The following is a 13,182-nucleotide window of genomic DNA, read 5'->3' on the forward strand; positions in this document are numbered from 1 at the left end:
AAGCTTGGTTATATTATTATATTATATTGAGATTTTCTTTGTTTTTCAATTACATTAACTTGTAAAATGTATGTCTTGGTATAAGACAGAATATTAATCAGTGTGTGAACATTTCCTTTATTCCAGCGCTCTAACTACCTGCACAGGCAGGTACATGCCTTGGCTGCCCAGTATACGAATGTGAGGGTGACACCCTGGCGCATGGCCACTATCTGGGGCGGTGCCAGTCTGCTGACCATGTATCTTCGCAGCATGGCGGACCTGCTGGCCATGAGGGACTGGAGCTGGGATTTCTTCATCAACCTCAGCGCTGCCGACTACCCCATCAGGTAACGCGGATGGATCTCACAACACAGGGAGTTCAGTGAAGGATGGTGGGGGGGGCTGATGGGAAGACAGTCTGGTAATGAATTTTCCTGTAAGGAAACGAAGCAATGTGTAGGGCCAAGCATCCAGTATAGGTGACAAAGGCAGTCACCTGGGCAAGACAATACAATCAATATGGAAGAAATTCAATACAGAGTTGTCTGGGCTCCTGTGGTTAACTGTGAGCTTTAAATAAAGAGTCACTCCAAACCAAACAGATCAATGATATTGGACCTCTGCTTCTCTCAAACACTATTCGTTAACACTTTCTCTTCCAAGTCCCTGCTTCCTTGCTTGTACTCCATTGAATGGGTTACATGGTGAACTGATTACAATTTAATTACCCAGTGTCAATAGCTATTGGCTTTCCAGGACTGTTGTGTACTGTACAGTCCGAAAATCATCTCTCCACACGTAAATATCCGCTTTAAATAGCTGCAAAAGGTCAGTAAAGCCACAAAGTCTACATAAACTGGACATAAAGTCATGGAAATAACCAATTGGAGGAGAAATTTTGTGACATGTTCTTTTTTTTATGTGAGTTTATAGTCCTTCTGGGGGTTTAGGGTCTGCTGGGTTTTTGATGTAGCTCTGCAGCAGCCAATTAAAATCCTCCTATTAAGGAGAGAGTTATCTCTTCTGCGCAGCCAGATGTCCACCCGTTGAATTTAGACAAGCTGTAATGGCCACTGGGTAAAAGGAGGCTGGATTTGATGTCTCCACAGCTGGAGCCAAGATGCAGGCGCAAGTGTGGATTTTTTTTCATAGACGGGTTCAGTCTTGTTGTGTTTAGTTCTTTTCATCATATCGATGAACGCTGCTGACGTGCTGTCTGTTTGTCTGTGTATGAGCGTCTGTATCTCTGCACCAGTGTGTGCATGTCTGAGTTCATGTCTTGCCGTCCGCTTAGTTCGGCGTGTCTCAGCACCTGTCTGTGTATATGGGTGCATATTTATCCTGTCTGTGCTCCCGTCTGTTTGTCTGTCTGCCTGCATGATTAAAGGTATTTGCGAGTGCGTGCACCGAGACGCTGTCTTCTTCCCGTCTTTTGCCTCCTCATTTGCATAAGGGTGATGTTGTTGAGAAAAAAGGCTGACAGTGGAGGTTTTAAGCCCCATCTGTTGGGAAACGAAACGATTGATGGAGCGAAAGAGGGAGCTGAGAGGCAGAAATGACAGGCAGAGAGGCGAGGGAGCGAGAATAAGCAGTTAGGGTAGGGGAACAAGAGGGAACTGCATGTTTTGGATCCATGCAATATGGAAATATGGAAATTGCACTATTTGCTTAGCAAGTGCATTTGTAACCACAGCTTGGATTTGACCAAATCTGTGCACTGCATATTTACTAAGTTGAACTTGCAAATATGGTCCTTTTAAGTGGCAGGCCTGGGTTCATGCCTGTGAGAGGGAGCATCCGTGCTACTCGAGGGTCCTCAAGCAAGAAACTGAAACCCATTCGGCTGTTTTGTTGCTGACAATCCATTCTGATTTCTTTGGGCACAGGATCAGGCAGAAAGACACATTCTCCCTCAGAAATAAACACCTCAGCATTCCATTATCATTATAGACATACTATTGCACACTACAGCACAGAAAACATGTTGGAATAAGCAGATGCCTCATTTTTGCCAGACTGCAAATACAACTGTGTATTAAGCTGCCGGTATGCTTCATCAGAACTGTTTGTCAGATGGTTGAATAGCTTTGGAGACCCCCTGACCCAACACCTTTCTGACGTTGGATTCGGGGGGGGGGGGTCAGTGTCCTACTAGTTCTGTTAATTTCCAAAACCAATAATGACATTCATACCCACTACACCGTGATTGTCCAGCTGTGAGGAGGTGAGAAACTATTTCTGTCACTTTTCATGTGAACAACCGAGTGAACGCCAACACTGTGAATGCCTTCCAGGACAGAAAATATAAAAATGTTACTTAACAATGTCACATCTCCCCCCTCCACCTTTGAGTGTGACCATTATGTATGTATGTATGTATACCATATGTTCTAATTCTTTTCAAGCATAACCTGACCCTTTGTCAAATTCATTTTAAGCTGGAACCCTGGAATTATTTATATTGATCATACTACATTTATTCAGCTAAATATATGTATTGTGAACCTGCAACAGTCTTTCGTGAATTTAGCTTTACGTTAGTGTTTTTGGGTCAAAGACTTTCCAAATGCCACTTGTTTTGACTGTGCCGTGCAAGTGCAGGCAGGAAAGAGGGGTGAGGGGAGGCTCCCACCCCTCTGCCCCGCGCTGCCCTGACTACTGCTGTTGTTATCAGTAGGACTGGAGACAAGCATTATTTCCCCTCTAATTCCCTGATAATGTCTGTCCTGCCGCATGGATGGCTCTCAAAGGCAAACCCAGAGCCCCTCACACCAGCAAAGGGGCTGTGTGTCCAGGGGGAGATGTGTGTGCCTCTGTGTGTGTGTGTGTGTGTCCAGAGAGGCCAGAGGATGAGTTACACGCTTGCTTTGTCAGAGTACAACCCTCTTTCCCAGCTTTTATCTACACAGTCTTCTTGCTTATACCTCTTTTTTATTTCTTCAAAGCCCCTTTCATGGACTTTACAGCAGCTTTTAAGAAGTCTGAGCTTTGTGAGACAATGACTGGCTGCAGGCACCATATCTTCTAATCTCTTTCACTTTGTCATCTCTGTCTGTGGAAAGAGATGTATCTCATATTTTAGCTTTGTTCCATAAGTGATGTGTGTCATTTTCCTCTTGTGGGAAAAAAACAACCTTTATAACCTGTTAGAACTAAGCCTAACTCATTTGAATGTAATTCTACTTCTACTTCTAAAATGGAAAAAAAAAACACTGCAAAACCTGCAGGATTTTTAAATTAAGTTACAAAACTTCTAGTAGGTTTTTCCAGGACAAAGATGGTGAATGTATGACCCATCATTCATCTGTCTGAGTGTTGTTAAGAGTGTGGGTTCACAACCTGTCAGCCATTGAAATTCAACTATTCCCCTCTGGAATGAAAAAGGCACATTATTAATTAATACAAGACTGTGGACGTGAAACAAGTATAATTGGTAATGGAAATTGAAAGGGTGCACATTTTTTAGTTGTCAGGTAGAGTCGAAACTCCCAGCAGTAAATCTGTGTGTGTGTGTGTGTGTGTTACTGTATGTGTGCATGTGAATACCACTGTGAGAGAGCAGCCACAGGGCTGACAGTAAGCAAACTAGACCCAGTGGACAGGGTGACCACTCAGGTGGCAAATCTGGAGCTTGACATGAATTCCCCTCGCTCTGTGTGTGCATGCGAGTCTGCGTGCCTACAAGCATTTGTGTGTCTCTGTGCATGTATTTTGTACTGTCAGTGGGCATACTAGCAGATACTAGTGTATGCATGTGTGTCTGGGAAGGAGAGACAGAGATGACTGCATGTGGCTGTGCAGCACATCATCAGTTAGGCTTTATGGCTCAGGACCTCCTAAGATAAGCCCCCCAGGCTGTGAAATTGCTCCTTCAAGAGAAAATGACATTAATATGTGCTTGTCCCTCCCCCCACTGATCCTTGAGCTTTTTACCAGGGCCTCAATGCTCTTTTAGAAAGGCAAGCCAAGCCATCATGAAAGGCTCCACCACAGATGAAATGTTAGAGCCATTGACTGGGGCATAGCCTGCAGAGCAAAGCTTTTAGCCTGTCTGGCCTGTGTATGAGGGAGTAGACTGCTCTACAATGTAGGAGCAGCATGAAGTCATTCATCACAAATCATGGATAGCACAATCTTTTGTATAATCCCAAATAGCTGTAATGGCTTCAAGGAACAGAGAGACTGACACTGAATTCAGCCAAGGTCTTTAATTGATCACTGCTTGATTTAAAGCCCCTGAAGATGTATTTCTCCATAACATTAAAATCCCCTTCCACACAATAATGTGTTTTGCTTATTGTTTCTTCACTTGGATGTTTGAGCTTCACTGTACAAAATGATGTATGTGCAGAGTCTGTTTTTTATATTCACCTGCTGAAGGGGGAAAATTGGTCTGTGGTCAACTTAAATCTGATTGTAACACATGAATCTACCAGCATGATTTCACACCTAGTTTGGAGCCAATCCTGGTCCAGTATGCAACTTGTACAAGTGTGATGTTTTCACACAGTTGTGAGTTTTCTCCTCCTACATTTCCGCTTTTTGGCGGAGATATGCATTCTGGGATACCTGGCTATCCGAAGTTCACAACAGCTCGCTAAAATGGGCGGAGTGAGAACACATCCAGGTATTTGATTGTATTGGCTAGATGCGGACTTTTGTATTGGAGCAGTACTTGGGCTGCGACTGATGACGTTTCACAAGTCTACAAGAACACAAGTGCAGACCGCTTGAGATTCAGTGGAGCAGGAGACTGCTGTGTCTGGAAGTTAATCTGTTTCAATCAACAAAACAGTTTGAACTTTGGAAGAAAAAATGTGTGTTCATGTAGGACCCCATCACTCATAGTAAGAAGCTAATTGAGAAAATATCAGGGCCTTTAAAGAAACAGCAAAACAAAAGTTGGAGCACATTTGCTATATTTCGAAGGGAAACTAAATATGTGGGCAGGGTTGAGTATACAAGTTTTTTTTTGTTGTTGTTTTTTTTTTATCAAATTATCATTATAACTATTTCACTGTGTCTTAAAGGACTTTTTCTATAGCAACTAGTAACAGGTAGATTCATTTGCATAAGTTTCCTCCAAAACTGACAACAGAATGCACTGCACTGCAAAATCAATGTTCCACCTCCAGCTAGGTCTCGCCATATGTTTCCCGGTCAAAAGTAAGTCATATCCTTCCATTTCAGGACCAATAACCAGCTGGTGGCCTTCCTGTCTAAATACAGAGACATGAACTTCATCAAGTCCCACGGCAGGGACAATGCCAGGTGAGACGCAAATGTTGAAATTTCATTTTAATTTCTGCGCCCTTTCTCTTACTCTGTGGCTAGCTCTCTGTGTTTGTCTCACTTACTCACACACAGCAGCACCTCTGCGCACAGTCAGCACGCTCATGCCAGCAGCACAGCGTGGTCACTGAATCATAATACAATTAGCTCCCATCTGTGGCTTCATTAATTAACCTTCTTGGTGGGGTGAGCTAGCGAGGTCGCTGCCAGAACTCCTTTCTCTGCTGCCGCCACCACTCCACCCTCTACTTTCTGCCCCATCAAACCCTGGTGACAAACCAGTCATCACCCGACACTGTGGGCAAAAATTCCCCTGAAAAAAAACATGGAGAAACAAAAAAACATCGGCCAGCATGGATGCATGACTCAGCATGACTCAGTGGTACCTTTTTGTATTTGCAGTCACAGTATTTTATTCAATGCTGTTTGATGAGAGTGAAGCTGTTTTGTTTCTGATTTAATTCTGTATTACCAGCAATAATGATCCTGGTAATCCACTTCTATATGCACGTATGTATACGTGGATGGCTGAAACAAATTGAAATGCTGGAAAAATGCATGAGTACATTTCAAAAATGTCATCAGAATATGTATGTATGCGTGTGCCACAGGGTCAATACCTCAACGGTCTCTGTCTCTGTCCAGAGAACAGAAGGAACAACCTGACCTGGTTGACCTAAATTTGACTCCCTCTATCTGACACTCGATACATTCACAGGAGTAACACCATTATGCATGCGTGGTGTCACTCTTCTTGTTGCTGATAAAAGTGTGTAGTGACAAGTGCGAAAGACACATTTGACAAGTTATTTAAGGCCAAGGACAGGAGACAAATTCTTCTATAAAGCCAAGGAAATAATTTAATAATAATAATAGTTATCGTTTAAAATGATTACTCTGTCATCTCTTTAGCCGAAAGTTGAGTTGTGTCTACACCTACCTGAGGATATTTTCAGGGTGCTCTTTTTTAGCTAATTTTATTTGTTTTGTTTTTTTCATTTTCATTAAAAAAACAACAGATTGCTTTTAGATGGAGCAGATCCAGAGTTTCACCCTGATTTTAAAACAAGCACTCAAAGGTTTCCTACTGAAAGAGGACAATGTTCACTAAATTGTACAGTCAACAAGGGCCTCTTGTGACAAGCATTGCTCAAATATCTTGATGCTGTTTTGCTGTTTATAGAAAGTAAAGAGAAAAAGTGGAAGAAAGCACATACAGTGAGCTACTGATTATGCATATGTGTCCTTCTAACTATAAAACAAGAACTACAGAGTACTTTTATCCCTCAGATATGTTCAGTAGTCAGTGGTATAACCACAAATCATGTGCGTGTTTACTAGGTTTATCCGTAAGCAGGGTCTGGATCGTCTGTTCTACGAGTGTGACACCCACATGTGGAGGCTGGGTGACCGTAAAATCCCAGAAGGCATCTCCGTGGATGGTGGATCAGACTGGTTCCTTCTCAACCGCGTGTTCATCGAATATGTCATCAACTCCAAGGACGACCTGGTAACCAACATGAAGCGCTTCTACGCCTACACTCTGCTGCCTGCTGAGGTAACACACACAAACAGACACCGCTTTCACACGTTCAAGTGTTTGTTAACCTTTGACTGACAGGCTATGCTTTGTACTGACACCGCATCCCTTATAGAAACAGTATAATATTCTTGTTTCATTGCCGTTAGACATGCAGGGGGAAAAAAGAACTCGGAGGAGGACATAAAATCATAGAGTGAACGCGAGATGTGAAGTCTTTCTTTCCAGCCGTATACAAGGATTGGATGAGAACTGAATGATCTCTTTGGGGGAATTGGATTTTTATCATGAGCTACTGTGAATCTCCATTCTCTGCTGCTACTCCATTTCCACTCTGTGAATTGAATTGTGTAAAAAATAAAAAGTATACAATTTTCTAATTTTGTCTCAATGTCTCTGATCCCACCTCCCCCCGGCTCTCTATCCATTTTTGTTTCTGTTTCTCCATACCAAGTCATTCTTCCACACTGTGCTGGAGAACAGTGCCCACTGTGAGAGCATGGTGGATAACAACCTGCGCATCACCAACTGGAACCGCAAACTGGGCTGCAAGTGCCAGTACAAGCACATTGTCGATTGGTGTGGATGTTCCCCGAATGACTTCAAGCCTGCAGACTTCCACCGCTTCCAGGTGATAATAACACACAACATGAATGTAGAGAAAATGTCTTTTTGATCTTGCAACCTTTTATGATCAGTCCGCTGGCCACAAGCAGAGCTAGTGGCACTAGTGAGCCAGACCCCAACTTCTAAGTATCACATTTAGGAGTTTTATAAAGAACTAAAACGTTTGATTGTACAAAAAGGGACTAATTAATACTGAAGGCAGTGTGGTAAAACAAACAATTTAAAACCTGGCTCACCATTTTGATAGTTATTGTGAATTTACTTTTTATGTTGACTTTTAATGTTTTTATTATTTGGAATAGAAAGTAATTGAGATAAGATAAGATAAGCCTCTATTGATCCCTAGAGGGGAAGTTCAGGTTTTGCAGCAGCCCAAGGGGAGAAATAAGTGCAGATAAATAGAGAAAACTAAAAGATATATGATAATTTAAAGAGAGTTATATGATACCATCTACTGTAAAATAGTACACCACAATAATATATTATATAATGAAGTAATGATACTTAGTGTTTGCCGTATTCATATATAGAAATATCATATAGTTCATAATGTATTAAAACAGAATAACATATTAACATAAAATAGATTAAGATGGTGCTGTATAATATACTGTAGTATGGGATATATAATATAATGTAACGTGAAAGTAGTATAACATAATGTATTATACACTACAGCGATATAGCATAGAATATAACATAATGTATAATATATAATAAAATTGCAAAATCCCAGATAAACTTAAGCCACAGGTTGAATATTTCTTTAATATACTTTTGGCTGCATGCAGAAATAGCTGCAGACAAGCCTTCCAACCAAGGATGATTGGACTGCAGTTGCCAATGAAACTGAATGGAGAAATTGGTCTTCATCTCAAGAATATGATATGAACATTATGTAAAAAAAAAAAAAAGATGCACAGAAAGGACTGCAAACAAAATCTAGATCTGCTTTAATCATGTCATTTTCACCTCTAAGGAGCGCACAGAAGTATTGTAATATCCTAGGTTTATTTGTCACATACACAAACAATATGTGTAGTGAAAAGCAATGTGGCGTGCTCTAAAGGAACAAGGTACATTCAAGAGCCATTAAATTTGATCAATAAGTTTTATTCTTGCATCTGTTAGTAGTAAAAGTTAAAAGTTTTTAATTTAATTTAAGCCCATTTTAGGTGTTACGCAAGTGCTTCAGATTAAATATCTTCCAGCAGATGTTCATCAGAGACATCAGACAAACATCAGACAACAATGTGAAAACATCAGTTTTCAGCACACACATCTCAGTGAGTCGTAGGAAATCAGCAGCAGTCAATATCTAAATTCTCTGCCCTTAAGGTCCGTCCTCCTCAGCATCCAGCCTGTTCCCACAGCTTTCACAATCAATATGGGCAAAATTATGTCTCGATTAGTATGACCCTGAAAGGGAAAATAAATTAATAGTAATTAGATTCTCTTTGCAGTGAGTATGAAGAGAGAAAAGAGGCTAAGATAGCTTTTCAAAATGAAAGTGAATGAGTGGCAGTGACTCCAGGACCCCAGAGAAAGTCAGTATCGCAGTTTGACTTTAAATGTCTTCCTAAAAAGTAAAAGCTGCAGTACAAAGTGAAAACGTTCTGCCACAGTTAAGTATGACTTCAAGTCATATCCTTTTAGTGCTGTGACTCACCTCGGCCCTCCTGTCCTTCACATACCAGTCAGAGCCTTCATACTGACCTCAGTTCTCCCTTTGCCAGAGCCGTCTGTCTCGCCTCAGTCTCTGGCGGTTCAGTGCCAACACATTACCACAGGTCCTTGGCACTGCCGCTGGGTCTGGTTGGCACCCTGGTATCAGTGAAGTCCAACCCTGGGAACAAAGCAGCCTTTCCAGAAGCCAGCCAGCCATTATTTGGACTTAATATCCCATTGAGTTCACAATCCGAGTTTCCCTTTGAACATTAGCATTGGGGAAGATACAGACAAGCAAAGTAGGCTTCAATTTGGTTTGCAGATGAGAAGAATAATTCAAGGGACAACTGTCGAGTTTCCCACATAGTGATTTTGAAGTGCACTCACCAGGAGAGGGGGTTATTCTGGAGAGGGAGAGCTACGATGTGCCTTTTCGTCTTAGTGCATCATTGTTTAGTAATGTGTTTCAGAATGAGGTGCATTTGGGAAGTCTGTTGGAAAGACAGGGTGTGACAGGTTGGTGCTTTCAGGCGACTGCAATGAGGGCATGTCAGAACGCACAAAAGCTGGGAATGTGTAAACACTAAAACCTCCCTCCTTTGTGTTCCATTTGTTTCATCTGTAGCCGATCACAGAGGGTTAACGCATCATCTGGTGCCGTGTGAAGCTAGCCCGACATCTCACAGTTGCCGCTCCAGCATGAGAAAAAGCTCAAGTGTGCCGCAGCTTGATTAGTCCTCCTTTTCTTTTTCTTTTTTTTTTAGCAGGTAACACGGAGGTGTTCTGTGCTGAGTAACTGTCGGTAAATAGTTCTGTGTCTGGGATTGAAAAGATGTCTTTGTGCGTAAGCCAAGCTGTGGAGGCGACAGATTTCATGAAGCACCATCAACCACACAAGCAACAGTGTGGCAGGGACATAGAGGGTGAGAAAGACATGGGTGGCGTGGAGGAGGCCAGACAGAGCGACAAATACAGAAGTGTTGAGAAAAGACATGATGAATGGATGGATAAAAACAGAAAGGGAAAAAGGACAGTACTGAAAGCCACACAGCTGCTGCATCGAGTTACAAGCAGATGCTAATGGGGCCTTATTTTGTGCCTCCGAAGAGATGTACAGCATCTTCTCATCTTTCTTAGTCAAGTACCTTTAGCCTCTAACATTGACTATAATTCCTGTAATGAAGCTGTCTGACACAGATGCCCTGAGTGATTTGCAGCTCCAGCAATGCACCCACAATCCTTTCATCAATAGTTGCATTGGGATGTGATTAACTTTTTTTAGACCTCTCTCAATGGGTAATTTATTTTCTCCTTTATTTCTCCTTAACCTTTGAGACCCTGGCCTGCAAGATAGCAATCACTAAGTCGTTCTTCTGCTCAGTAAATTACTGTAGTACATTATGTTTGTTCCCCATCCTGTCTGCAGGAGTAAGACAGGGTATTTAAGGGTAGTTTCTTTGTTCAAATATGATAGTGAGTACATTGTTTTGACAAGCTGGTATAATGGGCAATTGACTCATGGGAACCACAGAGAAGAGTTGTTCCCGAACTTTTTGGCTTGTGACACCTTAAAATAAAGCAATGTTTAGTTGCAAGCTTTCGTCACCAGTTGTATACTTGTACTAGCTGGACAGTTTCAGAGTCTTGAAGAAGCACATTTATCCAGTAATTTACAAAAATCTGCAAATATTAAAGTCTGAAAAGGACTTTGTGTACCAGAAATGTTCCTCTTTCTTTAAAGAAGAACTGTGACAATTTTACACGTCAAAGTCTGTTTACAGGTCTTGGGCTCTAACTTTGCTATTATGTGAAAAAAAAGTTGTATAAAGCCTTTTGTGGCTCCAGAAGGAGTCTGTTAAATTGCCTCAAGTTGTGTCAGTGTAGATTTAGATAAAAGTGAGCTTACCAAACCTCTTTAGCTTCGACTAGCATAGCACGCTAGAATCTCAAAACAAACCGTTGGCAGTCGAGTTGTATTGTGGGTAATGTAGGCACCAGATTACGACAAGGAAGCAGAATGTGTGGAATATATATATATATGTGTGTGTGTGTGTGTGTGTGTGTGTGTGTATGTATATATATATATATATTTGTTTTATAAATTATGTAAAATAATTCACTCACATATTTATACAGAAAATGTTCACTTCCTTTTTATCTGCTACCTTCTACCTTCTCTTTTCTTCTCTCTGCCCACACGTCAAAACCACACACATCTAACACATCATATTTTTTCCCCTGCCATCCTGGCACACCACCATTTGCTAATCTTCTTTTTCTTCTCTTTATCTCATCCCTCCCTGCTTTGCTGTTACGTGCCCCCTTTCCCTCTGCAGCAAACGGTGCGGCCCACCTTCTTTGCCAGGAAGTTTGAAGCCAGCGTGAACCAGGAGATAGTGAACCAGCTGGATGCCTACCTGTTTGGACCGTTTCCCCAGGGAACGCCAAGCCTAAATTCATACTGGGAGAGCGTGTACGACGAGCCAGATGGCGTGGCCAGTCTGTCGGACACGCAGCTCACATACTACCACTCCTTCTCCCGACTGGGCCTGGCCAGAGCTGCCACCTCGCTGCAGGGAAACCCACAGGATCACAGCTGCAGGTTAGTTTGTTTTTGGTTCATTAAACCCGGGCATGTTCACCTATGCAAATATTTCTTACTTTTTCTTTCTGTTGTCCATCTACAAACACTATCATCATCACAGGATCAGGACGCACCTGCGTCTCCAACCACAGGTGCACTCCGTTTTTTTTTTATTCTTAAAAAAACAGCCACACCCACATTAGCATGAGAAACCACATCATATATAAAAAACCTTTTGTATCTCTGTTGATGCGTCGTCTATGTCTGTCGTCACACGTCATGGAAATAGCATAACAATGAGAGGTTCCAATCAGCAGCTAGGAACTCTGGGTAATTCTGTTCATTTTGTAATATGACACTCGGACAATTTATTCCAGAGATAATGAGGCTATATGGGTCATAGCACTGAAAGCTGCCCCTTCAGGCCAGTGTATTATTAGTGGAAATGTATAAATTCCAGTGCTGTTAACATACAATTTGTGGTTAAAATGAAAACTGAACAACCCACTATGCTATGATGTTTAATGGCCAAAACATTTCAGCTTCATGTCATGCTTCAGTGAGGACTTTCAACAGCATATGCTTTCAGTAGCAACAGGTGAAGGAGCATTTTAGGTTATCTCTCCCTTAGTTTATTTGCACAGCGATGAAGCCCAGACACAAAGAGATTAAAAAGCAGTAATAAATGAAATATGCTGATTCAAAACAGAAAGCAGAGTAATTGCCACATGCATCTCATAAAAATCACTTACCTTGGAACAAAAGATAAAGCAAACAAACACGACACCTACAGTAGCAGCAAGCATTAAGATGACATCTTTATGTTAATCTTAATGACATCAACAAACATCAAGATGACTTTTCCCCACATGAGGCAGCATAACAGAAAATAGATGGGGCACACACACACACACACACATAAACACACACTCACTGCATTGTGGGTGTTCTGAAAAGTCCTGCGGGTAAAGCCGAGCAGAGAAAAGGAAGCAGGTTTCCATCTGTCAAACCTCAAAACCAGCTATCAGCTACAGCTGTTTCTATTCAGACGCTGCATCTGTTAAAAGAGCAGACCAAGGGAAAGGTGGTTACATACATGCATGTGTGTATGCGTGTGTCTTTGCATGTCTAACAGAGGGGGGGGGCCTGCAAATCTCTGTCATTGCCAGGAAATGAGTCTGTGAGAAAAGGCATTTCCTTCAGGCAAACGAGCAAACCTCAGTCTTTAACATTTACATGTAAAAGCAGTTTTAGATAGCTGAGAGGCCAGAGGTCAAACAGCAGGGAATATAGAGAACTGTAAATGTCAGCATGTACGTGTCTGTGTGCAACCTACTCAACAGTGTTGATGTGTATGTATTGCTACCTATTAACATAAACACACAACTTGAAGTGTCACTTTATGTGTGTGAGTGTTTTTGCACATTTGTAGGTACACAAAACCTAAAAATGTGGACAGGTCCACTCTCTGTGTCAATACAGGAGTGGC

The 13,182-nt window shown here is 41.8% G+C and overlaps 1 protein-coding gene across 1 annotated transcript in view; it reads left to right on the forward strand.

Moving 5' to 3' along the window:
* xylt1 (xylosyltransferase I) overlaps positions 1-13,182 on the forward strand; it is an 88,002-nt gene that overhangs the window by 55,922 nt on the left and 18,898 nt on the right. The window contains exons 4-8 of the mRNA XM_038714232.1: positions 127-329; positions 5,173-5,253; positions 6,616-6,832; positions 7,269-7,445; positions 11,446-11,711. Coding sequence (XP_038570160.1) covers positions 127-329; positions 5,173-5,253; positions 6,616-6,832; positions 7,269-7,445; positions 11,446-11,711 — 944 coding nt within the window. The remainder of the gene's footprint in view (positions 1-126; positions 330-5,172; positions 5,254-6,615; positions 6,833-7,268; positions 7,446-11,445; positions 11,712-13,182) is intronic.

This window comes from Micropterus salmoides, unplaced genomic scaffold (assembly GCF_014851395.1).
Source record: "Micropterus salmoides isolate LMB-PRFRI ecotype aquatic unplaced genomic scaffold, ASM1485139v1 Ms_hic_scaffold_12, whole genome shotgun sequence".
Lineage (NCBI taxonomy): Eukaryota > Metazoa > Chordata > Actinopteri > Centrarchiformes > Centrarchidae > Micropterus > Micropterus salmoides.